Source organism: Rhinoraja longicauda, chromosome 9, assembly GCF_053455715.1.
Source record: "Rhinoraja longicauda isolate Sanriku21f chromosome 9, sRhiLon1.1, whole genome shotgun sequence".
In the NCBI taxonomy this organism is placed as follows: domain Eukaryota; kingdom Metazoa; phylum Chordata; class Chondrichthyes; order Rajiformes; family Arhynchobatidae; genus Rhinoraja; species Rhinoraja longicauda.
Window position 1 is genome coordinate 45615634 of NC_135961.1, and position 26624 is coordinate 45642257.

A 26624-nucleotide genomic window follows, 5' to 3' on the forward strand; every position below is an offset into this window, starting at 1 on the left:
AGAGTGTCGCTTGGCTCGATGGTAGATAACCTTCTCCTTGGACCGTAGCAATCCTGCAGTGTTGATTTGTAGGCAGATCTTTCCCTGATGCTGTTTACAGGAGCTATTGCAGTGCTTCAATTATTTCTGCCCTGCCCTTGTCAGCGGTGTTACAGCTGGCAAAAGCTGTAAACTGAGGCACAGTCACCTTTAGCCCCCCTCTGTGACAGGCTGACAGAACAGGCTTCAGCTAAAGTCTGCCTCTCCTTCCTTCTCATTTCCACACTCTGCCCTATCCAGTAAGACATTCAAGAGCCAATTAAAAGAATACTCCTGGGAGGGATCACACAAGATAAGTGTTATCTGAATCTAATAACTGCAAACTCTTGGTATAAAATCTCCAGTGGTAATGCTCATTTAAATCTACATGGAGTGTGACAATAGATGTGTACCAGGAAGAGGGAGAGGGGGGGAAACAGAGACCCACAGTTAGATCCAAGAAACAGTTAGACAGATACATGGATTGGGCAAGTTGGAGAGATATGGACCAAGCGCAGACAGGTGGGACTAGTGTAGCTGGGACATGTTGGCTGGTGTGGGCAAGTTGGGCCGAAGGGCCTGTTTCCACACTGTATCACTCTATGACTCTATGACCCACACCAGGGGCATTCTCGGTCTGCATTCTCACAAATGTCATTGGGAATGAACAGACTGGCAAGGTGTTGCTGGAAGTGCTGTGTGTGGTCCTGAACCAGGGCTGTTTCATGGCAAGCTACCTCCTTGTGGTTCTCTTCCCAACTCCACATTCTGTTCTTCCAGTCAATACGCTTTCTTCTCAGCTTCAAAGTGATTCTAACAACCATCTGCATTTATACAGCATATTTAAGTCACGGAAACACCCCGAGACAATTCACATGGCTAGGAATATCAAACAGAAATTAAGTATACTCAGGCATGTAGATTGTTGAGGAATCCATGTGTTTTGCCAAGTTGCAGGAGGAAATGTGATACCCTTACTCAGTCTGGCTTGTATATGACTCCCTCCCCACTGGTCAAGTCTTCGCTGCTGAACTAAGACCTCAGTTCAGGGCAATTAAGGATAGACAATAAATGCTGGCCTTGCCAACGGTATCCCCAGCCTATTTTATTCATCAAATGATATTAAGTTGGCCACGCCATGAAAAGATAGTAAGTAGAGATTAAAGCAAAGAGTTTTAAGCACAGTTGATGGAATGGGAATTCCAGAGCTCAAGGCTGAGACATCCATTCTAAGTGGATGGGGTGATTTAGCCACTTCAGGTACAGCAAGACATTTATCTTTAGCCTATCCAAAGACTCAATTACATCTTCCTTGCTAAGACTCCATCAACGGCCTTTCTTGCACAGCTGAGAGGCCTGAGGCAGATCATATTGAAAGGCAGGACAGGGCTGAAAGGCCTACTCTTGCTCCTGTTCTCTTACGTACTTATGTTGAATACCGATGCACTCCTTTAGTGCTCATTCAGTAAATTCCCTTTGTGGTCTCTGGCTGAACCTATGTCTCTTCATTAAACTGTTCCTCTTTGCATGTCTGCAAAATATTTTTGCGTTTTCTTCTCCCTTTTCTGCTGCTTTCTCGTTGTTTCTTAATTCCTCTTTTAGCTCACCTCTGAACTTTCTGTAAACTTGTGCATCTGATCTATGGTGAACATCAAAACAAACTGTAGATGCTGGAAATCTGAAATAAAACAGAGAATGCTGGAAATACTCATCAGGTCAGGCAGCATCTGTGGATAGAGATTAAAAAAAAACATTCTACCCTGTAGTTGTAACACTATTATTCTGCATCAGTTTATTTTCTCTTTTGATTGTAAGATCATGTGATAGGAGCAGAATTAGGCCATTCGGCCCACCTCACCTCACATCCGGAATCTTGGAATCATCCTTGATCAAACCCTCTCCTTCGACAAACACATCAAACACATCACAAAGACAGCCTTCTTCCACCTCAAAAACATTGCCCGTCTCCGTCCATCCCTCTCCTCCACAGCTGCAGAAACCCTCATCCACGCCTTCATCACCTCCCGTCTGGACTACTGCAACAGCCTCCTCTATGGCGCACCCTCAAAAATCATCAATAAACTTCAATACATTCAAAACTCCGCTGCCCGTCTACTCACACACACCTCGATCCGTGACCATATCACCCCCGTCCTTTGTAAACTCCACTGGCTCCCCATCCCCCAGAGAATCCAGTACAAAATCCTCCTCATAACCTACAAAGCCCTCCATAACCTGGCCCCATCCTACCTGACCGACCTCCTCCACAGGCACACTCCCACCTGCACCCTCCGCTCTGCCGCTGCCAATCTCCTATCCCCCCACATCCGGACTAAACTCAGATCCTGGGGGAACAGGGCTTTCTCCATCGCTGCTCCCACCCTATGGAACTCACTACCCCAAACCGTTAGAGACTCCCCCACACTCACCACATTCAAAACATCACTGAAGTCTCACCTGTTCAGTACTGCCTTCCACCACTGAAGGTCACCTCACCTTCTGTCTCCTTTCTCTGTTCATTTATTTATTTACTTATTTATCTATTTATTCATTTCCCTATGTTCTCAAAATCTCTGTAAAGCGTCTTTGAGTATATGAAAAGCGCTATATAAATAAAATGTATTATTATTATTATTATTATTAAGTCTACTCTGCCATTCAATCATGGCTGATCTATCTTCCCCTCTCAACTCTATTCTCCTGTCTTCTCCCCATAGTCCTTGACACTAGTACCAATCAAGAATCTATCTATTTCTGCCTTAAAAATATCCATTGATTTGGCCTCCGCAGCCTTCTGTGGCAAAGAATTCCACAACTGAACTGGTGTTCTCCAACTTCTCTCATCTGGTGGTTTTTGCTTCATTTTTTTTCTCATTAGCCATTGATCTGGCAACCTTTGCAACATATCCCCGTGGTATCCTTAGCCCCTTATCACAGATATTCCCTTTGATTTATTCGTCCCCACCCCACGCTCTCAGCAACTTAAACTTGACGTGTTCTCTCAGAAATTATAACTGGTATTAGTTTGGTTTATCATTGCCACCAAGCTACAATGAAGATCTTCATTTTGTGTGCTATCTAGGGATATTATACCATCCATGAGCTCATCAGGCAGTGCAAAAGGATGTACTGGCTCTGGAGAGGGTCCAGAGGAGGTTTAAAAGAATGATCCTAGAATGAGTAGGTTAGCATATGATGAGCATTTGATGGCACTGGGCCTGTACTCACTGGAATTTCGAAGAATGAGCAGGAACCTCATTGAAAAGTACAGAATAGTGAAAGGCCTGGATAGAGTGGTTGTGGAGAGAATGTTTCCACTAGTGGGAGAGTCTAGGACTAGAGGTCATAGCCTCAGAATTAAAGGACATTCTTTTAGGAAGGACATGAGGAGGAATTTCTTTAGTCAGAGGGTGGTGAATCGGTGGAATTCTTTGCCACAGAAGGCTGTGGAGGCCAAGTCAGTGGATATATTTGAAGCAGAGATAGATTCTTGATTAGTATGGGTGTCAGATGTTATGGGGTTAGGAGGGAGAGATAGATCAGTCATGATTGAATGTTGGAGTAGACGATGGGCTGAGTGGCCTAATTCTGCTCCTATCATTTATGACCTTATGAACACAGGCAAAAATGCGTGGAAGTGCAGAGTGCAGGCTGTGGGACATGCCCAGCTTATGGAAAGAAAAAAACTGAGCCAACTTCACAGGTGGCAGAACATAAGAAATAGATGATTCACAGCAAAGGCATCAGAATCTGATGCATACAAGAGATCTTTACCTTAGGTTAGAGAATTTGACCCTGAATCTTGCACGTAGCAATGTGCCCGGATGGAAGATGAGGTGCTGTTCCTTAGGCTTAAGTTGGACCTCATTACAACAGTGCAGGATGCCATAGACAGAGAAGTCACAGTGGGACTGGGATGGAAAATGTGGTCTGGGTGACTGCAGGAGCAACCCAGAGCTCATGTTGCCTCCCATTTTAATTCTCCATCCCACCCATGAGAACATAAGCATTTTGTTTAGACATCAGTTTATTGGGATGTTAAGGTTGTGAAAGGCACAACATAAAAGCACGTTCTTCACGCTGGCAGTCAGTGCAGAAATGAGGCAATCTGCAAGTTAATATCTTTAAGTATTAAAAACAGGATGAAGTGTATCAGCCTGCCTGTCAGTCAGTGCCCTATGTATGATAGGTACAGGATCAGGCAATCCGTCACCCTGTAATATAGTCCATACGTGTATTGAGTACGAGGTAATACTCTGACTGCCACCTTACCCCAGCAGTCTAATGGACACAGTAATGCAGAGGGTTGGGAATTGCCCTGGCAGTAGGTGCACTGTGTACAATGGGCACAGTGTAATGCAGAGGACAATGCATTGCTCTGCAGTAAGTGCACTGTGCATAGGGTATCACACTGAGCATTGCATTTTGCTGTGGCAAACATCATAAATAGATGCTGGAGTTGTCCATTTGCCCCCACCTATTCCCGTCCCTCTAGCCCACACCCTGCTGTGCTCTCTGTCATTACTCAGGATCATGGTTGATCTTTTACCTCAACCCCACCTCCCTGCATCAAGCCCAAGTCCCATAATTTCTTTCTCTGTACCACATTTGCATTCCAGCCTGGTAACAGACTCACTTGTAACAGTTTTCAGGCAGAATGATTTTAACAAATACTGAAAGATACTCCCTGACCGTGGAAGTGATCATCTTTTGCGATTTGAGGTAGAATTATGCAATCCCAAGGGAGGTCTATCCGCAGGAACTGACTATTACAATCTGAAATGCTTTAAATTTTATTTACCCGAACATAATGGGTGAAAGAATAATGAGCTGTACAAATGTTACCCTTTATACAGAAAGTTAATGTGATTAATTGACAACTGGACCATTATGCACGTGTACTAGGGAGCCGCAATCAATACCAAAGTTCCACAAATTGTTTGACCACTATCGAGTTATTGCTGCATGAGCTGATCTTTGATCTCTTCGCCACTCAGATTTCCATTTCGAGTTCTCTGGAAAAATGTCTGTGCCACAATGCATTCTGCTCGTGTTTACCAACAGCAGTTCAATGGTGGCTTCACAGTACATGACTGGTACACCCATAGTCTTCAACAGCATAGGCCTCAAAGGCCTATCCCTATTTTGTATTGTTCCAATCAAGGCAACAAGTAAACTCTGTGCTGACGAAATGGACCCTTTAGTCCAACCCATCCATGCCGACCAAGTTGCCTAACTGGGCTAGTCTCATTTGCCAGTCCCTGGCCCATATCCTTCCAAACCCGGTACCCATCCAAGTGTCTTTTAAATGTCACAATTGTACTTGCTTCTACCCGTTCCTCTGGAAGCTTGTTCCATATACCCACACCCTTTATGTAAAAAGATGTCCCTCAGGTCCCTTTTGCTCTAGCCAGACCTCATTTCATTATTTCACAGGAAAGGGGATGTAGCAGCTAGTGCTGCTATCTCCCCACCCCAGGGACATGGGTTCAATCCCGACCTCCAGTGCTGTCCGCATGGAGTTTGCGCATTCTACCACTTCCATGTGGGTTTCCCTTCGGGTGCTCTGATTTTCTTCTGCAAACATGTGCTGTTAAATTGGCCAATGTATCACCTATACTCAATGTAGGTGAATGGGAGGAGAATCTGGGGCAAGCCGATGTACATCTGAGAGAGAATAATTAACATGAATCAAGTGGGTAATTGGGTTGATGAGGACACTCTGAGAACCATTATACTAGCAATAGCATGAATGGTCTACTTCTACGCTATAGCATGAATGGCCTACTTCTACGCTATACAGAGATGAGAAATTAAGAATTCACCAACAAAGCATCACTTGTTGGCCATCACCAAATACCCTTGAACTGATTACCTAGGTCATCAGTTAAAAGTCAAGTTGACTAGCAGAGTAACCCCTTTTCCCAGAATTTTTATTGAATTACTTGAAATTAAGCCCCCTACCTTCTATACTGCGATGCCAACTCGTCTTCTGATCAGTGGTTCAGACCTCTGAATATTAGCGCTGTTACCATAATTTAAATGCTTTTTCAATAGCCTTTTGTATAGTTCCATGTTAAAAGCTTTCCAAAGGGCCGTATACACAATGCAGGGTGCTGATGCATGGTTTTAAATCCAATCTGTCAACAATCCCTTTCCCTCCACAAATGTTGTTTGACCCGCTGATAGATTTAGTTTAGTTTGGTTTAGAGATACAGCGCGGAAACAGGGTCTTCGGCCCACCGGGTCCTCAATGACCAGCGATCCCCGCACTTTAACACTATCATACACATACTAGGGACAATTTTACATTTATACCAAGCCAATTAACTTCCAAACCTGTATGTCTTTGGAGTAGATTGTAGTACATTGTTTATTGCTTTGCATTCAATATAAACTCTGTATTTCCCTATTAACCATATTTGTCACATCCTCAAAGAACTGAATCAATGAATGCTAATCATATAGTATCTCGCCGAGGTAACCTTTGACCATTTACAAACATGACCATAAAGATCTGCTGTATATTAAAGTTTGTGGGGACGGATATGATCTCATATTTGATCCCCTCCCACATCTAAATGGTCAGACAACCATCACTGCCTGGGCTCTAAAGTGAAGAATGGCATTTAACTGTGGCATTAGGCTGTTGCTACTGCCTGTTGAAACTCATTCAGCTGTGAGTTGCCTTGTGTTGAGGGTATGAAGTGGAAGAATAGAGCACTAGAAGGAAACATCGACAATTTTATACAATAATTGCACGTCATTAACCCAACCCAACATTGATAAGTCCAATTGATATTTAAGGAATGGGATTGGTGTGGATAGTGTATTATTGGCTTTCATGGTGCATTATTGATGTTCATTGAGCATCGCTAATAGTGATGTCTCATTATTGATAAAATTATGTTGTTGATATTTATGGTGTCTTGTCTGTGTCAGTAATGTGTTAATGGTGCATTATTGGTGTTAATAGCACAATTAATGAAAGACTGTTGTTGTTTAATAGTAAGATATTAATATTAGTAGTATGTGATCAGTGATCACATACTACTAATATTAATATCTTACTATTAAACAACACCAGTCTTTCATTAATTGTGCTATTAACACCGATAATGCACCATTAACACATTACTGACACAGACAAGACACCATAAATATCAACAACATAATTTTATCAATAATGAGACATCACTATTAGCGATGCTCAATGAACATCAATAATGCACCATGAAAGCCAATAATACACTATCCACACCAATCCCATTCCTTAAATATCAATTGGACTTATCAATGTCAACAATGGCCCATTTAACATGAACAACGCATCAGTAAAACCATAAATAGCTTATCATTGACATAAATTATAGAGAGCAACCATGTGTTATTACCTACAGCAGCATATTGCTTTTGTCAATATTAAAGCTGATGCATTTTCTTGTGTAAATCAATCATCGGAGAGCAAATTGTACAAATACTACACAGATTATTATATACAATCTTTATCACTGAGGGATAAATTAAACATTCCCAATATTAATTGTGTTCAATATAGACTTTTACCTTCCACGCTTTGTATCTGTCTACATCCACAGATGCCCAATTAAAGCTTAAGCATTCACCTATCAACTGTTAATTAAAATCCATGAAGGAGAATAATTAATATTGTATAAAGAATGACATTACTACATTGGAACTGGCATTTTATTTTGGGGATCTAAAGCTAAGATTGCACATTAAATGGGAAAACAGCAGAAGGTTTCATATTAAAACCTCTTCATTGGCAGAGTCTGTGCTGCTCTTAGTACCAATTTTTCAATTAAATGAACAATAGAATTCAGTTGTGAAGAGACATTCCACAAGCTAGCGTTGGTAATTGGATATTGAGCTGCAGTGTGTGATGCTTAAACTGGGTACAGTGGTGGTGGGGCGATGATGTTACTGGTCCAGTAATTCAGAAATCTAGAGTCACAATGATAGACTTAAGTTCAAATTGCAAGATAGTGTCTGTGGCATTTAAATTCAGTTAATAAACTGAAATTAAAAATCTCCAGCTAGTCTCAGCGATGGTGGTGGTGAAACTCCAGGATTGATCAATCACCTGGAGGAAACCTCCTGTCTACAGACCCAAAGCAAATTTGGATTATTGTTAGAAGCAGTTGGGGATAGGCAGTAAAATGGAGACACGATTATAAGCAATAGTTACTGGTCTAGCCACTGATGACCAGATCCAGTAAAATGAATGAAGAAAACAAAAGCAAACTTGTCTCCCTTTCACCATTTGATGCAGTGTCAATACTAAAAAAAAAATTTCGCTTCTGGTTAAAGTGTGAACGGGAACCTTTCACCCTTGGGATCACCGGTGAAATACTTTTACGGCAATTAAGTATTTCTGAAATGTAGTCACCACTGCAAGGAAAGAAACATAACCTTAAGTTGTGCATAGCAGGCTCCCACAACGAGTGATGAAAGAACGCCTGGATAATCTTTCATTGTAATGTTGAGAGATAGATATTGACCTGGAAAATGGGATATCTCCCGTGGGATCTTTCACGGCAGCCTGAGAGAGCAGATGGACTTCATGCTGACGCTCCATCCAAGGGGTGGCAACTGCAGCAACGTCCTTGGTGCCCTCCGCACTGCACTGGAACATCAGGCTACAAATCTCTGTCCTTTTTCTCCAGAAGAACTTGAACCCACAATTGACTGACTCTAGATGTGAATGCTACTGGCTAAGATGCGGCCAATTCCACAGAGCTCAAGATAACAATATAAATACCGCAACAAACCAACAGCAATTCTATTAACAAAATGCACTGCAGCAACTCAACGACCTTTCTTCAATGTCACAATCGCAACTGCCTGGAAAAGGAGGGCAGTAAACTCATGGGATCATCCCCACCTGCGCGATCCCCATATCAACATTTCTTCATTGCCGCTGAACAGCCTCAGTGTGGTGGACTTTTCACTGAACTGGCCTCAGATCAATGGGCACAACAGGACAGCAGTTGGACGGGTAACCAGTGGCTTGGAGCAATTATGAGGGGGTGAGTTAAAAACCCAACATGATAGCCGAAGATCTTTAATTCAAATAAATAAAAATAAAACGGGAATTTAAAAACAAAACAAATATCATCCAGAAGATGGACACAAAGTGCTGGAGTAACTCAGTGGGTCAGGCAGCATCTCTGGAGAAAAAGGATGTGTGACGTTTCGGGTCGGAACTCTCCTTCAAACATCATCCATGCTGATGCTCTGAAAGTACTGGATTGTCATAAGAAAGCAACTAGTTCATTGCTGTCCTTTTATGGAAGAAAGTCTGCTCTCCTGTCCTGATATAGCATTATAAAACCATTGAGCTGTTTGGCATGGAAACACACCCTTTGGCCTAACTAGTCCATGCTGGCAGTGATGCCTATCTATACTAATCCTATTTGCCTGCATTAAACTCAAATGCGTCTATTCCTTTCCAATCCAAGTACCTGTCCAAATGCCTTTTAAGCATGAAATTGTATCTGCGACTATATGTGACTCCAGACCCATAGTAATGTGGTCGATTCAAGTAAGCCACTTAGTTCAAGTTTATTTTGCGCTAAGGCATGAAACCATTTCATTGTGTTCTCCTTTGCTGGCAGCTTCCTTCAACAATCTGTGTGGATAAGGTTTCAAAACACTTGGGTTTGACAGCTAATGTTTGATTGTTCGGGAGCCAGCATCTCTCAGAGGATGATGTAAGGATATTTGTATGTAATGCACTAAGATTACACCACAGTACCGTGCAACCAAATGATTCAGAATTACAACACAGGTTGCATCCAACAGTCGATGTAAGCGACTCCTGTGGCAAACTGATGTGTAGTACATCTAATGGCATTACTGATAGAAACCCCTGAGACTGCAGGCACAACCAAACTATCCAACCTGCTGAATAAACCAAACTGCTGTTTAAAGTAATCTCACAGACGTAAATAGCCAAGGACACATGCAAGATTAAAAGTCTGACCCGAAGGACATTTTAAAGTACTAGTAAAAGAAAACGTCTTTCTGTTTATTCTGTGACAGACAAAGACAGACAAAGAGAGAATTTCAGTCAAATCTGTGCACGAGGGGAGTAAATAAGAGTGAATGCACAGGGTCCTCTTCCCAGGGTAGGGGAAACAAGAACTCGAGAGAATAGGTTTAAGGTGTGAGGGGAAAGATTTAATAGGAACCTGAGAGGAAGCTTTTTCACACAGAGGGCGGTGGGTGAATGGAACGAGCTGTCAGAGGAAGTAGTTGGTGCAAGTATAATAATAGCATTTAAAAGATATTTGGACAGGTAAATGAATAGGAAAGAATTAGAGGGATATGGGCCAGGAGCTGGCAAATGGGATTAGCTTGGTTGGGACATCTTTGTCGGTCCGGACGAGTTGGGCCAAAGTGTCTATTTCCGCGCTGAATGACTCTAATCACAGAAAGGGGGAGGGGGAGGGAGGGGATGACACATATATATATATATATATATATATATATACATACATACATGACATACATAGATACATACGTACATACATACATAAGATAGACACAAGATGCTGGAGTAACTCAGCGGGAGAGGCAGCATCTCCGGACAGAAGGAATGGGTGACGTTTTGGGTTGAGACCATTCTTCAGACTGAGAGTCAGGGGAATATACGCCAGGATGCAATGAAATTCCTTGTCTGCACGAAGCTTAACCACAGTCTACATGATAATATAGATACAATAACTACAACGATGGATGCAAAATAGCAGAATGGTGCAAAGTTTGTTGTAATCAAAATCTGAAGTAGTGCAAACAAAAACTAAAGTACATTAATGGAGTAACTGAATGAGGTGGAGTTAAGAGTACAGATTCAGCACAACTTCCCTGCTGTTGTAATCACTGCATCTGTTTATAAATCCCAGGATCTCACATGCTTTTTCCACCACTTCCTCTCGATAAGCCCTGCCACTTCCCCAGATATACATACTTGTGTACCCAGCACCCTCTGCTCCTGCTCGCTCCTTAGAACTCTTATTTATTCTGTACTGCCTTTCTGCCAAATGTATCACTTCACACTTCTCTGTATTCAATTTCATCTGTCATCACTGCCCATTTAACCAGCCGATGGTGTGCAATTTATTCATGTCTTCCTCATTGTTTATCACATTCTCAAGTTTGAAACTGGGGACGGCGCTGGGCCAATTTCCTTTGCTAGATTTCAAGGTTTTTGAAGAAATAAAGATTGATTTACACACTTGGTTTGAGAGTGGTATCACATCTGAACAGCCGTTGCTCGAGCGAACCAGGTTCAATCCTGGAGTCTCCCTCTGTGAATGTGTGGATTTGCTCCTGGCGCTCCAGTTTCCTGTCACATTCCACATCCCAAAGACTTGCTGGTTGATGGGGTTAATTAGGTACGGTCAACTACCTCTCATGTGACGGGTGGTGGGAGAATCAGGGGGAATTGATGGGCTTGTGAAAATGATTTGGAGGCATAAAAACAGAAAATGCAGAAAACTTTCAGCAGGTCAGGCAGCATCTGTGGAAAGGGAAAGAGTTAATGTATCAGGTCCGGTGCGCTCTTTCATCAAAACTAGGAAAGGGAATAAGCAAAAGTGTCTCACAGTCTGAAGAAGATTCCCGATGTGAAATGTCACCTATCCATGTTCTGCAAAGATGCTGTCTGGCTCACTCAGCTACTCCAGTTCTTTTTGTCTTTTTTAAGGAGAGTAAGCAAGTTAGGTTTAGGTAGTAGAGAAAGTGGAAGATAGATGAGTAGAACAGAGGGAATATCTCTGATAGGGTGAGACCAAATGCCCAATGTGGCAGAGAAGGATTAGTTAAGATCAGGCTAAGCTTCCTTATCTGCATAATGTGACATCAATGGTAACATTGTGGTATATACCCTGTAGACCAGTCTATATATTAACAAAGAAAATCTGGGCCAAACTGATGACAGGGTAGAAAGAAGGTATGAGTTACCTAAAGTTGGAGAATTCAATATTGACTTCTGGTGGCTAAGTTGATGCTCCTCAAGCTTGCTTTGGGCCTCAGGTGCCAGGCTACAGACAGATAGGTCAGAGTGGGAGTGGGATGGAGAATTAAAGTGGCAGGCAATGGGAAGCTCGGGGTCTCTTGCGGTCTGAGCACAGGTGATCCACAAAGCGATCATCCGTTCTCAAATGGGGAACTGCCAATTCCCAATGGGGAATTGGATTCATGGAATTGATCTGATCATCAGCAGAGACTTGAGGAGTTGAAGGGCCTCCATCAATTTTGTAAGAAAATACAATATGAAAATATGCTACAAGCAAATGTCAGCCAGCCTGGTGTACTGCCATCTGACAAAGGAGCTCAACGGTTGACAGACTGTGAACTTTGCTGTTGTAGAAATAGTGATGAATAGATTCTCCATGTCATTATGTAGGAAGGAATTGCAGATGCTGGTTTAAAGGGGCCTCGGCCCAAAACGTCACCCATTCCTTCTCACCAGAGATGCTGCCTGTCCCAATGAATTACTACAGCATTTTGTGTCTATCTCCATGTCATTAACAAGTTTACTGTTCGACAGGCCAGCATACACAGGGGCCTGCAGGTTACTCAAGCATGAGAAATAGTTTCCATTGCACCCAAGCTTATCCCTCTTGTACATTAACTTCCTCAATGTGGATTCTAACTACTTTGTAAATAACCCCAATGTTCTACCCTCATCATCTGATTATTCCAAACGTCATCAGGTTTTGAATACTATACTTAATATCGATTTTAAACTCAACTTTCATTCAGTTTCCATTGTGGTCTCCTGGTCTACTCTGTGGTACACTTTCTCCAACTGCTCTACTGACAGTTGCACTTCCTGACATAAGCCAGCACCTTCTTCAGACAATGACATTGCTCTGAATCTGTTCCTCTCTCTGTTCAAGGAGGAACAGTCCATTCCCTTAGTTTGTACTTACTTGCCTTTCAATCTTCCAACTTCAGCTGGCAAAGCCCAGCTAAGGGCAGGACAGTCGGAAACTCTCTGCTGGTGACTTCTGCCAGCCAATTGCTATGGTCCCAACACGCCGCTCTCTTGTGAAGAAGACTTTGATTTAGCTTCCCATCCCAACAACCCAAGGGCTAATGTCCTGAGCCACCTGAGCAGTTAGGTGACATGAATTCAGCTAGGTAAGGGGTTTTGCCCACCACTTAAACGTCCACTTGGTAAACCAATGGCCCAGCAGACCACAGCACGAGACGACCATGGAGAGTTTGCAAACTCACTTCACAGTGCCACCTGGTGGCCAGAGGCTGCAACTGAATCTAGAAACAGTGTCCTTCAAATGTAATAATTGACAGCAATTTGTGCAAAAGTACATTCAAAATGTTCTGACCTCGGGGAATGAGGCAGGAAGTGGATGCTGTGTGCAAGATTTTTATTCCAGCTATTTAAGCATTCCAAGGGCTTGAAAAGAATGGATGTGGAGAGGATGTTTCCACTTGTGGGAGAATCGGGAACCAATGGACATTTTAAAAATAAGGAGCAAGAGTTGAGGTTACAATCAGAAGAGATCCGATCTTAATGATTGATTGGCAGGGCAGGTTTGAGGGGCTGAGTGGTCTACTCATAGAGTCAAAGAGTTATACAACAGGCCCTTCAGCCCAACTTGCCCATAACGACCATCATGTCTCATCTACACTAGTCCCACCTTCCTGCCTGTCCTATCCATGTACCTGTCTAATTGTTTCTTAAATGTTGCAATAGTCCCTGCCTCAACTACCTCCTCTGGCAGCTCTTTTAATACACCCACTCCTGCTCCTAATTCATATGTAAGCAAATCAGAAAGTATAGTGGCATAGAGGCGAAGCTGCTGGAGGAGGAGTCAGAGGCATGGATCCGACTAGAACAACCGTGGAATTTACATTCATTCAATAACTAAATCTGGAAATTAAAAGCCATCCCTACCCAGTCTGGATTATACAGGACTCTAGACTCACCACTGGGGTTGAATCTTAAATGACCTGGCAAGCCACTCAGTTTTAGGGCCAGTCAGAGACAGGCAATAAGTGCTGACTTGACCATGGGATGTTCACATCCTGGGAATGACAGCAACAAAGAGGGGAGAGAAAGACGAGAGAGCTGGGGATTTGGTTAGGACCATCAATGGCTAAAAATTGAAACTCCCACTAGACTGTTCCATGGGGCAAAGCTCCCCTGAGCAAGTACGAAGATTACAGAATTTGGAACTGCATAGTGCGGGAATAGGCCCTTCCGCCCACCGTCCATGCTGAACATGATCCATATCCCTCCAATCCCTGCATATCCATGAGCCTGTGTAATGGCCTCTTAAATGCCACTATCAAAATGGTGACATCTATATACTAAAACTCTCATTTGTTTGTTTGTTTGTTCCTGATCTACAGCCAAAACAGTACACGATTGCGCGAATATTTTAGGCCCAACTTACTCACCGTCGTCCCTTTGGAGCTAATGGAAGAAGTTTCATTGAAATCGGTGTTATATTTTTAAAGTTACTCACATTTAAAAATGTAAATCTATCTCCAACGGAGGGAGGGGGTGGAGGGAGGAGTGGCGAGGGAGGGGGAGAAGGGAGGATAAGGGGGGGTTAAGGGGGATGGAGTGGGGGGAGGGGAAGAGGGAGGAGGAGTGGGGGGTGGAGGGGGGAGGGAGGGGAGGAGGGAGGATAAGGGGGGTTGAGGGGAATGGAGTGGGGGGGAGGGGAAGAGGGAGGGGGAGTGGGAGGTGGAGGGAAGGGAGGGGGAGGGGGAGGGAGGGGGGGTGGAGGAGGGAGGGAAGGGAGGGGGGAGGGAAGGGAGGGGAAGGGGGGGAGGAAAGGGTGCTGCTCAAATGCAGGAGAGGTTTGGGCCCACTTGGTCTAGTTTCACTCTAAACCTGCAGACCCATTAGCACCCATCATTAAGACTAAAGACAATAGGTGGTCTGAGCTTGCTTTTCCTCTCAGCCAAATCATCCCAATGATGGGCGATTGAAAATTCACTAGCAATGTCCAATCTACAGCCAATATTGTTGCTATGGTTATTCTGAGTAATGTTTACTGCTTCACCGCTTGGGTCTTTGCTGAAATGGAAAACACAAGTCCAAATGTACAGCTCATTGGGTTCTGACATTTAATCATGTTTGTGGTTTTCCTTTTGTATATCCTGGAACAGTGGTAACAGGTTGCACAGTTCACTCCATGTAATCCATACAATAAGCAGCAGGAGAAAGCAGTGAGTAAACCTTGGAGTATCATCTTCCCAAGAGCTGATTCCCAGAGAAATTAAATAGGGCACATCCGTGTGTTCCAGTGCAGATTCTGAATGCTGTAACAAGCCCTTTGGTTTATTTGGGAATCTGGACTGATCATAGGAAAGGACATTTGCAATACAGCTAATGCAAGTTACCCATTCTCTCTGAAGATAAATAACCTTCTAATGTAACACTTCATTAAAATTCCATTTTAGACATGTGATCAGATTGTTGCAGAGACTCTCAGTATTGTAATGTGTTAATCTGCATTGTGCCATTTCCATATGTGCAAGGCTGATGCTTGTCTGAACATCTTTCGAACTCAGCGCAAATGAACCAGACCTTTCTTGGTCGTCACTCTGAGACTACTCAATAGGGTTCCCATCAGTTCTTGCCCAACTGTGCAAACTCCCACGCACCCCCTCCACCATGCCAAAGGCAGCACTTGATTCTTGTAAGCAGCTAGACCCTTTCAACACTTTGGCAACAAGGGCCCAGGAATAAAGTTCCCGTCCTCCATTGTCTGCAGCCCGACCAGAGTTATGGTACTTCCTGGGAACAATATCAACTCCTCAAATATCCCACTATCAACTACTGATTCTACAGCGTCTTTAAGATGATCCAAGCAGATGAAGGAAAATAACTGCAGATGCTGGTACAAATCGAAGGTATCACAAAATGCTGGAGTAACTCAGCGGGTCAGGCAGCATCTCAGGAGAGAAGGAATGGGTGACGTTTCGGGTCGAGACCCTTCTTCAGACTGATGTCAGGGGAGGGGGTGGGACAAAGATAGGATGTATCCAAGGGGATGGAGGTGTAATCGCAGAACATGGAACAATACAGCATGAGATCAAGCACTTCGGCCCACAATGTTTATGCCGAACATGATGCCAGGTATTCAGAGAATGGTTGGCCAGAAAGCAAGGAAGGTAGGCCTACCCATCCTTCTGGAGTTCAACAAAGAGGGTAAACTGCTTCCACCCTCTCCCATCACTGGGTGGTAAGCTCCTTTTCCAATCTGCTGAACTCGAGAATGCCAGGACTTGATCTAGTGTGAGGTTTGGAAGATTTAATTGTCTGAGGAAGCACTGGCTAGATGAGGTGTCTAGGGGGCGGCAGAGTGCAGACCTGGATCAAACACCCAAGGATTGAATGGCTTTACGTGGCACCTGACGGCCACTTTACAAAAGGGACTGCAGCCCCTTCCTGCATCTCATCCAGTGAAGCCTATCAGCTGCAAATTCCCCTGGACCCTGTGACTCCCTGCAGGGATGATCCCATTGTGGCTGTGTGGGCAACTACCAATACAAGTGAACTGCATGGTAAATCACCACCAGGAGTGCAGTCAGGCATAGCTCATAAGGAAATAATAAGGCATTCTTGCACTAATGAACTGAGGACAAAGACCATTAGTGGATGTATCCCACCATTAAGGTACTTACTGCCCTCTTACATTTTTTTAAGCAGGAAAGAGGAGAATTGAACAAACTCAAACAGGTTAACGGTAGCAGACCACCTTGTATATCCAGATGCAGCTTGCACTGAGTTATCTCTGCCGTATCCTTTAGTGAAATTATGCAATAACATTGCAAAGCTTCAGACCCACAGGACACCTGGGACGTTGGGCACAATAATCCATCTGCACATTCTCTGCACCTTGATAATCAAAGGAGCATTTCATATTTTTAGTCTTACCGTCACTTACTGTTATTGCATCAAGCAGAAAGGATCAGGAGAATATATTGCAATAAATATTCTCATGATGAGATTATGGAGAACAATATATATTTTCCCAATAATATGCCTAATGCGTCTTTCTTCTGACTAGTTGGAATTCAAGCTTTTACTTACTGAGGGAATAAGTGTAATTTCATTCCACTCACACCGAGGCAAAAATCACTAAACAATTCTGGTCTCATTTTCCAAAATGACTCCCAACAGGAATGCATTCAGAATGACAAGTGAAAGCTGGACTTGCTTCGATAATGATTAAACCTCTCTCAGGAGACACAGCTCTTTACCACCTTCTAAAGGATCATTAGAGCTTATTCCCTTCCTTAGGGTTCCAGTCTCTCTACCCCTCCTCGGCTCAGGCACCATTCTGGTCATGTCAGAATTGTCCAGAGTTTCTAATTCCATGCCGTCTCGAGTTCCAGGATTTCTCCAGGGATGTAGGCTGAGGGGGAACCTCCACCATGCGGTTGGCCTGCCTCTCTGCTGCACTGCTGGGGGCTCAAAGGCAACAACCTGAATCCCACAGAGTTTCCAGTGCTTCAGCTGGGAATTTAACCTTTGGAATGGGCATTGGGTTAGTCAATGCCTCCATGGAAATACTCTTTCAAGCAAATGCAAGCTATCGGGCCCTAGGAGAAAGTTATTTAGAGGTATCCTTTGTTATTTACTTCTTTTAGATTCACCTTTCCTTATACCATCCAGCTGATTGTATCTTTGCTGGCTCTCACCACTAGGCCCATTCCCCCTACTTCCTGGTAACCTGTTCTCTGTTACACATCTATCAACTCCGCCCAGTCACCGACACGCTCGGGGCAATTTACAGCAGCCAATTAACTTACAAACCAGCACATCTTTGGGATGCGGGTGGATACCTAAGCCCACGCAGGGAAGAACGTGCCAACTCCACACGGACAGCAACGTTGCGATTTGTGAAAGTTTAATTGTGCACCCATAATGTGCCGTGCAATGGTTTCCATGGAGATAACGTGTCGGATGCAGCGAGGATGTTCTTGCTCTGACAATGAGCAGTCAGACGAGGAAATGTAGGGGCGTGGTAGGCCAGTGGAGCAGGTCAAAGAGAGGACAACTTTGTCAAAGGCTGATGAGTCCAATTCTGCTCTTCATTTGACAAAATCCAAACAACGATTAAGTGTTGAATGAAAGAGAGCAGAAGGGTTAATGTTTGAGGTGAAACAGTAATTACAGGAGTGGAGAAAAACACATACACTGGAACTATTGACTGCCAAAGCTTATAAGATTGGATTTCCCTCTGGCATCTGACCAAGTCTAACAAATAACTATTAATGCTACACTCACAAAATTCAATAAAGAACTTTCAGTTGAAGGGCAAGAGTTTTCATTCATGACAAGGGGCATAGTGGAGCACATACCACAGGGTATACCGAACATACCACAGTGGGGGATATACAGTATATTCCACAGTGAGGAATATACAATCATAATCAGCATGGAAACATGCCCTTCATTGCCCCTGAGGTCCCTCTTAAATCTCTCCCCGTTCACCTTGAGCTGATGCCCTCTAATATTAGAATCCTCTACCCTGTGGAAAAACTCTGTGTGTTCACTTTATACTGTACATGCCCCTTATGATTATGTATACTTTGATCAGGTTATCCCTCAGCCTCCCACGTATAAAAGTCCAGCCTTTCCAGTCTCCCCCAAGAAACACGATATAGAGTACAAGCCAAAGTGGAAGATATACAGTACACACCACAGTGGAAGCATACAGTACACACCACAATGATGGTTCATATCACAGTGGGAGATATACAGTACACACAACAATTAAGATATGCCATATATACCAGAATAGGTAATATGCAGTATGTACTGCAGTGGAGTATATACAATATATACAGCACAGGGGGGTAGTCAGTACATTCCATAGTGAGGGAATGTACATATACCACATTTACATATACCACAGTAAGGAAATACAGTTTATATCACAATGGGAGATAAATAGATAATACAATAATGGGGCTGAACAATACGTGCCATACCACGGGTACTACATAAGGGGGGGGGGGGAGGGGGGAGGGAAGTGCCAAGGTGGTTAATCGGCCTGAGAAGAGGTGACTGTACCATGGTATCATTGCTGATAGGCTTGCATGCAATATGCAAGGTGTTCTCCTTGGACTTCTCCAGATTTAGCAATGGGATTTCATTACATATTTGTGGTAAAAATAGATTATCAGAGCAACCATCAATCTCCACTTCTTGGAAATGGGCCTTGAACCTGAGAGAATGCCAAGGTGGTGTTTGGCTTTCTCTCTCTGGGTTTAAATTAGGGACAATTTCCACAGACTTCATACAATGTGGGACAACAACAGTTCATTAAATGTCACAGCAAAATGATTCTGATCTATTGTGTAGATACACAAGGTCAATGCACTCCCTTTGATTTCATTCTTTGTCAGGGTACAAAGAGCCACTGCTCTTTCACCTCTGCTTCCTTCTTTACTTATTCTGTGCACCACATCATCCAAGAATTGTCCATGATTAAAACTGACCCTCCACAAACATTATTGATCAGTGTGAGGGGTCATCAGCCTGAAGTATGCTGCCAGATACAGACAGACAGACGGCCAAATGGTCATTCTACAAAATATTTCACCAAGGAAAATATACAGCCCAGAATGCTTCAGGTTGGAATTGTGGGGCGGAAGACTGGACATCTTTTTCCCTTTTTCTCCTGTGGGTGCTGAGGCCAATTAAAGATGATGCATCTGGCCAGAGACTGGAGATTGAACCAAGGGCTATCTTAGTTTGGATGACCAATTAACTCAACTGAGCACTGTATTCACAATGCATGTACATATTTCCAAACATATCCTATTCTAGGGTCATTTCCGAACAATGGTTGCCAACCACGCTGACATTTTAGCCTTGTTTCCCTCTCCAAAAAAAGCTGCCTGATCTGCTGAGTAGCCTTCTCCATTTCCAGGGACTAATTCCTCCTGCATGACTATGTTACAGGAAGCTGCCACCTCCATTTTGGTCAACACACATCATCCAGCTGACGCTTTTCTTACTTGAGCACAGCCATTGTGGCCAATAAAGTTGTGGCCTTACCTGACAAAGAACGAGGCGGCGGCTGAGGTCCCACTTGAAGCCACGCTGGTCACATAGGTGCTCTGGGAGCTTGGGAAGCTGTACACCGACGGCTTGTCTGAGTTGTAGCGGTTCAGGACAGCCTCCGTCAATCCCTCCCGGCAATTCTCGGACATCAGCTGGGATATCTGCAACAGAACAAGTGGCACAGGTTAAAGCAGATCTTCTCAGAGACCACTCCAAACCAGGGACAGAATTCCTGAGTCAAGTAGTGGGAGACCTTCCGCATCATACGATGGGATAGAAATCATTCCATTAAAGGTCATCTAAGGTCAGTGGAGGCTTTAACATCATTTTCAAGATGCTTACAAATTTTCATATTTTTCTTTTTTTACCTCGATTATAGGTCAGAGTCATTACAAGGCTTGGCACGGAAGCAGACCATTCGGCCCACCGAGTTCATGTCGACCATCAGCAACACATTTACATCAATCCTACTTTTGTCCTATTTTTTATTCTCCCCACATTCCCTCTAACTCTGCCCAGATTCTATCGCTCACCTGCATTCAAGTGCAATTTACAGTGGCCAATTAACAGGATGCAAAACCTAATTGGATGCATTTCTGCAGATCAGTCTCGATTTACGTGTGCAGGATCAATGGGCTGAATGGCCTGCTCCTGGACTGAGATAGGATAATGAGATAATGAGACTGGTGGGGTGAAAGGTGAGGACCAGGAGAAGTCTGACCTTATTCTGCCTGAGGGGGAGGGGAAGTGAGAGCAGAACTGTGGGACCCAGTGATGCATGGGTGAGGGATCCATTTACGCAATCACGTTCACTGAAGAAAGAGGAAAACCACGTTCACAGTGATGCAGTGGTAGAGTTGCTGCCTTACAATTAAATTCTTGGCTCAGTCTTTACAATGAATCATGCCGTGCACTGTTTCATGCCAGAGCTTTGACAAAGTTTCCAGGGTGGCACAGTGGTGGTGTTGCTGCCTTACAGTGGCAGAGACCCGGGTGTGATCCTGACTACATGTGCTGTCTACAGAGCTTGTACTTTCTCCCTGTGACCCCATGGGTTTTCTCTGGGTGCTCCGATTTCCTCCCACATTCCAAAGACGTGCAGATTTACAGGTTAATTGGCTTCTGTAAATTGTCCAGTTTGGGTGGGAATCAACGAGTGAACCATAGAGTTGTGAGGGAGTCATAACTACAGAAAGCGGGAAGGGATGGGGACGGGGAGATGTCACATGCATCAGATGTAAGCTTTACAGGCACATGAGACGATAACGGGAAATTGGGGAGAAGATAAAATGGGGACACAAGAGACTGCAGATGCTGCAATCTGGAGCAAAAACAGATAATGTGCTGGAGTACTCAGTGGGACAAGCAGCATCCGTGGAGCCAAAGAAATAGTCGACATTTTGGGTGAAGACTCTTCATCATGACAGAATGCAAAGGGGTGAAAGCCTGGAATGAGAGGGAGGGGTGAGGCCGGAGTCGGCAGGTAAATGATAGAACCAGGTGAGGAGGGAGAGGGTGGGCAGATGGAAGCAGGTGAGGGAGGAGGAGGGCTGGAGTCGGGAAACACCTGTTGGTGGTGAGGTGATGAGGAGAGAGAGAGAAAAAAGGGCAGATAGAGCCAGATGGAGGGAGGGACGGGCAGGGAGGTAGAGGCAGAGGCACGAAGGTGATAAGTGAAGACATAAGTGGATCCAGATGAGGGAGGATGGTGGGCAGACGGAACCAGTAGATTGTGGGGACAGGAGAACCAATGAATATAGATTGTGGGGGATACACAGACGGAACCAGGTGGGGGAGGGGAGAATGCGATTGGGTTATGGGGGTGCTGCAGGGTGGTGGTGGGGAAACCCTGACTGGTTCAGAAGGATAGAGAAAGAGGCAGAAGGAGTGTGTGGGTTAAACTGAAATTTTAAAAATCTATGTTCATGCCTAGACTACCCAGACAGAATATGAGGTGCTGAACCTCGAGTTTGCATTTGGCCTCGGGCTGGCAGTGGAATGGCCAAGGATAGGCAATATAGAGTGGGATTTGGAAGGGGAATTGAAATGGCTGACAACCGGGAGCTCGGGATGACCAGATGGATAGAGCGTTGCTGGTCAGCAAAGCAGTTGCCGAGTCTATATGGGGCGTGGCTCAATGTGGAGGAGGCCACATCGAGAAAACTGAATGCATTAAACGAGGTTGGAGGGGGTGCATGTGAATATTTGCCTGCTGGGCCTGTTCAGGTTTCTGCATGATGGTGAGGTTGGAGGTGTAGGAAAAACTGTTGCTTCTCCTACAGCTGCAGGGAAAATGCCAGAGGTCCAGGAGGGGTGGTTGCAAATAAATGATTGAACCAAATAGTCAAAGAGAGTGTGGTCCCTGTGGAAAACAGAAAGAGGGAGAAAAGGGAAGGTGCAGCTAGTGGTGGGATCCCATTGCAACTGGCAGAGATGATGAAGGATGATGTGCTGGATGTGAAGGTTAGTAGGGTCTGATAGGTGAGGCCCAAAGGAACTCAATCTCCAGTGTGTGCGACAGAGTGGGGGAGGGAGTTGAGAGCATAAGTCCAGGAAATGGAGGAAATACGAAATAGAGGAAAAGCAAAGGCTCCATCAACCACAGTAGAAGGAAAATCATGTTTCCCGAAAAAAGGACATTTTAGATGCGATGGAACAAAAACCCTCATCTTGAGAATAGACCAGTGAGACAGAGAAACTGAGAAAAAGGGAATGAAAAAATCGTACTAGTGTAGAATTAGTATAAAAGTGTCCTTGCTGGTCAGTCTAGATTTAATGGGCCAAAGGGACTGTTTTCAGCTGCATGACGATGAATCTATGATTCAACCTCTGGTCAGTATTTAAACCGTACATAACATTGGTAGAAGATTCAAGATATTTCACATTGACATTCCGCTAGCAATTAAAAATTTCACAACTTCACTCTTGGTAAAGACTAAACCAGTTTTAAGATAATGGATCAAAATTATCCATCAGGTATGTTTTTTATCAGATATGATAAATTATCAGATGGTGCTGTGCAGTGAGGAATTTGTGGACTTAATATTTGTGAATTTCTGATTAGACAATAGACAATAGACAATAGGTGCAGGAGTAGGCCATTCAGCCCTTCGAGACAGCACCGCCATTCAATGCGATCATGGCTGATCACTCTCAATCAGTACCCCTGAATTAGCACTACGAAAGGACAAGGTTGCCTGCGTGGACCACATGTTCATGTCTTGGCCAGTTGACAGAAGAATCATCAATGGAGGAGTAAAGAGAATAAGGGATATTGAGAGGGGCCAGCACTGGAGGAGGTGAAGACGTTGAGAGACCTCAGAGGCTTGTTTAAAGAGACAGGGAGCATGGTCATGACTAAACTCACCCCACCCTCAGTCTGCCGGGGTCCTGGGAGAGTTTACCGTTCATCGTACTGCTTCTTTGTTTCCCTCCTTGGGCCATGGCTGCTCTGCATTAAAACCAGGCTTTGTCCCTGAAACCACTCAAGACTCTTTGCAGTAGGTTCAACTTGTTAAAGTTCCTCAGTGATTGAGACTTTCTTTCAAACATTCCTGAGGTCTCCAAATATGTCCCTTACTATCAACAGTGAACATAAATTCTAAACATTAACTGTGCGGGTCAGCAAATAAACATGCCACGGGGCTTACTCCTTCAGCAGGACTCTGCTCATATGAGTCTGGATCTGTTTAAAATACTTGCAACTGGATGGTGAGGTAAATAAGTGGGATCATTGTGGAGCGCTGATTATGTTTTCTGACGGCCCGGACCATACAAAGAGGTCTGTTTCAGACACTTGGTCCCACAGACTGCCGTATGTTGCCCCAGTTTAAAGGAACCCTAGAGAGGGAAACCGAAACGCAAGTGAGACACGCTTCTCCTCTGCTGAGCCTGGATTAGGCAGCTATTTTCACACTGGTTCTAACATAGGACAAGAAGGCCTTTTTTCCCCCGAGGAAGTCGTTGAATGGGAGCATTTTTAGAATAAAGCACGGAACTGGTGGGGATTTCTGCCAAAGGAGCTATAAGGGACTGCAGATGCTGGGACCTGGAATAAGATTGTCCCCCTAGTCCTTACCTTTCACCCCATTAGCCGTCGCATACAACGCATAATCCTCCGAATTTTTTGCCACCTCCAACAAGATCCCAACACTAGTCACATCTTCCCATCTCCACCCCTTTCCACCGTCCACAGAGACCATTCCCTCCACAACTCCCTGGTTCTCATCCCTTCCCACTCAAACCACCCCCTCCACAGGTACCTTCCTGCAGAAGATTGAACACCTGTCGCTATACCTCCTCCCTCGACTCTGTCCAAGGACTCTTGACAGTCCTTTCAGGTTAGGTAGAGGTTCACTTGCATCTCCTCTGACCTCATCTACTGTATCTGTTGTTCAAGATGTGGACTCTTATACATCGGCGAGACCAAATGCAGACTGGGCGATCGTTTCGCTGAACACCTTCGCTCAGTCCGACTGAAACTTCCTGATCTCCCGGTTGCTAAACACTTTCATTCTTCCCATTCCCACACATACGTCTTTTTGGGCAGCTTACACCCCAGTGGTATGAATATTGAATTCTCTCACTTCAAGTAACCCCGGCATTCCCTCTCTCTCTATCCCTCCCCCACCCAAGACGCACCAGCTTCTCGTTTTCACCCGACAAACAGCTAACAATGGCCTGTTACCTTTATCATCGCTACTTTTTTGCATATCTTTCATTCATTGTTCTTTATCTCTCTACATCATCTTCTACATCTCTCATTTCCCTTATCCCTAACCAGTCTGAAGAAGGGTCTCGACCCGAAACATCACCCATTCCTTCTCTCCAGAGATGCTGCCTGTCCTGCTGAGTTACTCCAGCTTTTTGTGTCTATCTTCGGTTTAAACCAGCATTTGCAGTTCCTTCCTACACATAAGATCCATACTGCTGGAAGAACCCAGTGGGTCAGGCAGCATCTGTGGAGGGGAAAGGACAGACCACATTTTGGGTCAGAACCCTTCTTCAGTGATGAAGAACTCCTGAGATGGTAGAACTCTCTCGTAAAGACTCCACCTCTCGTAAAGACTCCTCCCCAGTTCACAATTTAAGGAGTCAGAGTTATAGAATGGTACAGCATAGAAACAGGCCCTTCAGCCCACCGCATCCATGCTGAACCTTTCCCCCACTATACTAAACCCTTTCACCCAGATTAGCCTTCTCTGTCTTGATGATTTAAATGTGGCAGCATGGTGGCGCAGCGGTAAAGTTGCTGCCTTACAGCGAATGCAGCGCCGGGGACTCAGGTTCGATCCTGACTACCGGCGCCGTCTGTACGGAGTTTGTACGTTCTCCCCATGACCTGCGTGGGTTTTCTCCGAGATCTTCGGTTTCCTCCCACACTCCAAAGACCTCCAGATATGTAGGTTAATTGGCTGGGCAAATGTAAAAATTGTCCCTAGGGTGTGTAGGATAGTGTTAATGTGCGGGCATCGCTGGGCGGCGTGGACCCGGTGGGCCGAAGGGCCTGTTTCCGCACTGTATCTCTAAATCTAAAAAAAAGATAGACTAGATATTTCTTAAACATTGTGGACTATCTGCCTCCACCACCACTTCAGGCAGAGCATTCCTGACTCCTACCACCCTGTGTATGAATTCCCCCAGAGATCCCCTCTAAACCTTCTACCTTTCACCTTAAGACATATGTACTCTTGTCCTGAACATCTCGTGGGAAAAACAATTTTTATCATTTACCTTATCTATCCTCCTCATAATTAGAAAACAAGATGAACCAGTTCGAAATAAGCCTGGAAATAATAATTATCACACAGAGAGCTTTGCGGAAAGGGGATTCTTCACCTCAGGCAGCTCCAAATGAATAATTCCACAGTTCTTGTCAGGAAACAGGCACATCCAACTAGGACAGTACAGAATCAGAACACAGAGAACTGTAGGTGCTGTATGTTGAGTAAAACACAATGTGTTAGAATATCTCAGTGGATCAGGCAACAGAATCTTTGGTCTGCATTCACGGGTCATTGACAAGGCCCAGGAGTTATTGTCCTAATTGTCCCTGAACTGGCCAATCAGCCACATTGGTCTAGAGTTACTTACAAACCCAAACCCAAACCAGCTGCCATGAAGGGGTTCGAGCTTGTTTCTCCAGATCTTCAAAATGCTCAGAAAGGCAAGGGAAGGTGCTATGTAAATGCAAGCCTTTTGTTTTGGAATATACCTTGCCTCTTGAGCTGGCCTGTGAAAAGGAGAATTCAAATTGATCGGAGAGGACTTGGAAACCTCAAACAGGGAGCAGGCAGAAGGGATAAGCCAGTCAGTTGTCAGTTCACGTGGTTATCGTGAGGCAGCAGGTTTAGTTATTCGCTGTGGCCAACACTCTAAGAGTCTGATGCTGACAGATTTGTGTGTGGTCCTGAGCACTGAGCCTAATCAAGTACCTCTGTACATTCATGTGGGAGTGCTGCAGTGTCAGAGGCACTACTCCATGGATGGGACTCAAAATGAATCCGTACACCCA

General features: G+C 44.4%; 1 protein-coding gene across 2 annotated transcripts in view; it reads right to left on the reverse strand.

Moving 5' to 3' along the window:
- kif26ba (kinesin family member 26Ba) overlaps positions 1-26624 on the reverse strand; it is a 238953-nt gene that overhangs the window by 115194 nt on the left and 97135 nt on the right. For both annotated transcript variants that reach the window (XM_078405375.1, XM_078405374.1), the window contains one exon: positions 20105-20271. In XM_078405375.1, the coding sequence (XP_078261501.1) occupies positions 20105-20271 (167 nt within the window). The remainder of the gene's footprint in view (positions 1-20104; positions 20272-26624) is intronic.